This window comes from Papaver somniferum, chromosome 8, assembly GCF_003573695.1.
Source record: "Papaver somniferum cultivar HN1 chromosome 8, ASM357369v1, whole genome shotgun sequence".
NCBI classification, from domain to species: Eukaryota; Viridiplantae; Streptophyta; class Magnoliopsida; order Ranunculales; family Papaveraceae; genus Papaver; species Papaver somniferum.
The window spans coordinates 151,820,503-151,823,984 of record NC_039365.1 but is presented as its reverse complement, the minus strand read 5'-3'; the positions used below and the strand labels follow the sequence as shown (position 1 = coordinate 151,823,984).

Here is a 3,482-nt window from a genome sequence, read left to right as displayed (position 1 = left end):
TTTCAAACAAGATCAATACTGGAGACGCGGAGGAATATAACGTACTGGGGACTGACCAAAGCTGGATATGTTCACACGACCTTGTGTATGTCGTATGTTTTCTCGGCATATGCGGCGTATGCTAGTATTTTGAAGATGGAAACCGCCAAGGAAAGTCTAAAAGGATTATGATGGGTTTTGGCGCATGAGCATTATCTCATTCTGTTTGATTCAATCAAGAAGAACCAACATTATTAAAAGGATTTTTTATTCAAAAGGAAAATCTTAATATTGAATTGAAGCTATTCAAATAAAGAAGATTTCTACTACGAAGGATAAGAAAACATTCAAATGTTTAAGTAAGATCAGGAGTAAAGCTACTCGTCAGATTCATCCGAGTTGTCAGATTTATCAGATTCATCATCACTGTCCTTATCAGAATCCTCTTCTTCGTCGGAGTCACTATCAGGGCAATTGATGAAGTCTGGATGGATATTAGGATTGTCCGAGTCCTCTCCCGTTGTATCCTCGACTCGTTTCACAATCTCTCTGAGCTATCTGGTACGACGATCTGGCTTAATCTTGCGATCCCGTGGCACCCACACTGGTTCATATTCTGAAGCATCAGAGTCGAAAGGTACACAGTCAGCAAATACGTCTTTCCTCAGCTGCTAGTATTCTGCACCGGATTCGATCCTTTCTACGCCGACGGTCGTCCGCCTCATCATCCTCGGCTTTTCTCTTCATAAGCTCAGCATAAGTGACTCTCCGGTCATTAAGGGGTATGTCAGGATTTGCCCCCTCAGCATGATTTGTCTTAGTTTTCGATTTGGATGCAGAAGCTTTGAAATCCTCTTCAGAGGAGCTGGAGGAATAACTATAATCATAATCGTTGCTGCTGGAAGTCACCATTTTCTGGAACCAGGAGCATAAAATTATGGACAAGCTGATAATAAATCCACTAAAAAAATAGTAACTCTTAACTTTTACCTTTTCACGATTTCAGTAGTAATTGTGGTGCAAGAGTTAGCACTCAAAGATTAGTTCGTTCTTTGAAACCTGCAATAACAAACAAAACCTTATCATCTGAAGATTGAAACTGGTTTGTCATAAAATCATGAACTTAATTTTCATAGTATAAACATCCACAACTGGACTATGAAATTTACACCAAGACAATATTTCATCATAAATAAATTGTCTAGTTGCAAGGGTTGCTCAAAACCCGTGTTCTGATTTTACAAAACAATGAAAAACCGTGATTAACTCACGTAAAAAAAAAAGCGTGAATTATTTATGTAAAAAAATTTCAAATTTTTTTTCTTTAATGTGAGCATACTCACGTAAATAAAATATGTTATATATTTTATTTTTTTTGGAACATGTCACGGTTTCATATAAAAAAAAACTTTTCTTTTCCTTCGTACGATCGTCTGTCTTCGAACGAAGGTTTATACTAATTTTTGTGAAAGCTCACACCTTCAAGATAAAGTTTTGGTTTTCATGAAATCTCATATCACTGGACACATGTCTATATATAAAAAATAATAATCTCTCTCCTAAGTAAGGAATTATTACTAGTTTCTTAAACTAACGATCGAACGAACTTACGTTTTCTAAAACAAGGGTTTTCAACAAAACTCACACTCATATATACACATGTATATAATTTTAACATGATCAAAGCATGAACAACTCATGAGATCATCAAGCAACAAAAAAATATTCACGTACCTAGTCGGCGCCGTCCGAAATATGGTCGGACGGTGATCAGATGGTGGCTGCTCCGGCTGGAAAGCTCCGGCGAAAATTCTCTGCTTCCTTCCTCTACTCAGGCGTGAAGAAGATGAAGGGGTCAAGATGGTGGTCGGTCGTGGTAGAGAAATAAAAAAAAAGGATTAATTCCCTTTTATATCAATTTTATTTCCAAAACCTAATTCCATAAGGATTTCCTTTTCGGGTCGGGCCCGTGAATCCTAAACCAACCAAGGTTCCACCATCAAATCAGCGGCTCTACACCAATTTATGTTCGTTGGATGACGCTCTATTATGCCACTGGGTTTTCATTCAAGCCATGGTTTGCTCATTCAGTCAAAAATCCGGTAACGTCTTATCTTACAACTAAGTTCAATTACTTATTTTGTCTGTAACTGGAAAATCACCATTCAGTGCTGACTGAGGAACATGACTGTCCCTCACTAAGCAGGGGACTTAATGTAGATGGTGGATTTTCGACAAGGATTAAAATCGTAAAACCATAATTATACATGCTCCTGATCTGGCAATCAGATGAGTATTGAGGCTCATGTCTCTCAATAAAGCATGAAAGCTCATGCCATAAAATCTCTGACTGGGAATGCTGTCTCTCAGAGTGTATGAAGATGTGCAGTCTCTCAACTGAGGAAACGTCACATCTCATGAATACTGAGCAATTTCAGTAATTATTTCTATATAGAATCAAAAGATCGGACGGCTCCTAGACAGCGTGCCTGCTAGTATAGAGCAATAACGTATTCAGGATGCAACAAGGTTTTCCCTGACTATATAAAAGAAATATGACGTTTCAACAAGCTCATATCTCTCAATTTCTCAGATAATTAATGCTCCTAGACAGCATGCCTACTAGTATAGAGCCGTCAATTAATTATCTCTAATCGTTAACTGAATATTCAACAATATTCTACGATTTTTCGTAATATTTCGTCACTTCAATTTGTGGTTCTTCCTAATTCCACAGGTTAGTGATAAATATTCAACGTACGGGAATCTGAGCCGCTATCGAGTAAGCCCCGACCAAAATGGTGCAAGTGTACTCAGCAATAATGCACAAACGAGCACCTGAATGCACGAACGAGCATTCCAAAACACGAAGGAACGATGAACCTATGCAAAATAGGAAGAAAATGATAAATAATAAAATATTAATTAAATCGCCAGGGGACTGGGACCACCAGCCGGCCGGTCGTGTTGTGGCCAGTCCCACACCCAATTTTATATTTTATCATATTTTTATTATTTTCCTTGATCTCATGAAAATCTCTTCATTTGAGCAAATATCCTTCGTTTCATGAAAACTCCTTAAATTCATGAAATTTCCCTCAAATCATGAAAAAGAATATAAAATTAGGAAAACTCGTGGAATCGGGCTCTAGCCAGCCGGTCCCACACGCCCCTTATTTTATTATTATTATTTTTTATGTTTCCCTCATCTCATGGAAACTCCTTGATTTCAACAAATTCCTTGGTTTCAACAAACTCCTTGGTTTTATGATATTTCCCTAAAATCATGAAAAATATTATAAAATTAGGGAAAGTGCCTTGGGACCGGGTTCCTCATCCGGACGACCATGCCTTGGCCATAGCCGGTCCCACAGACTCCCTATTTTTATTATTATTATTTCCATAATCTCATGGAAATTCCCTAACCTCATGAAATTCCTCAGTTTCATGGTATTTCCTTCACATCAGGGAAAATACATAAAATTGGGAAAGGTTCTATGGGA

At 37.8% G+C, this 3,482-nt stretch overlaps 1 protein-coding gene across 1 annotated transcript; it reads right to left on the bottom strand.

Annotated features, from left to right (window-relative positions):
• Positions 1–356: 356 nt before the first annotated feature.
• Positions 357–891, bottom strand: LOC113306210 (putative uncharacterized protein YGR160W). Its single transcript, XM_026555172.1, has 2 exons — positions 636–891; positions 357–463 (listed from the first exon to the last, which is right to left on the bottom strand). The coding sequence occupies exons 1-2, from the start codon at positions 889–891 to the stop codon at positions 357–359; spliced, it is 363 nt and encodes a 120-aa protein (XP_026410957.1).
• Positions 892–3,482: the final 2,591 nt, after the last annotated feature.

Bases quoted from the DNA above. Each gene is read 5' to 3' on its own strand.
- LOC113306210 (XM_026555172.1), bottom strand. From the start codon at position 891: ATGGTGACTTCCAGCAGCAACGATTATGATTATAGTTATTCCTCCAGC. The intron at 464-635 runs GTATTTGCTGAC...ATATCCATCCAG, and splicing joins ACTAGCAGCTGAGGAAAGAC to ACTTCATCAATTGCCCTGAT.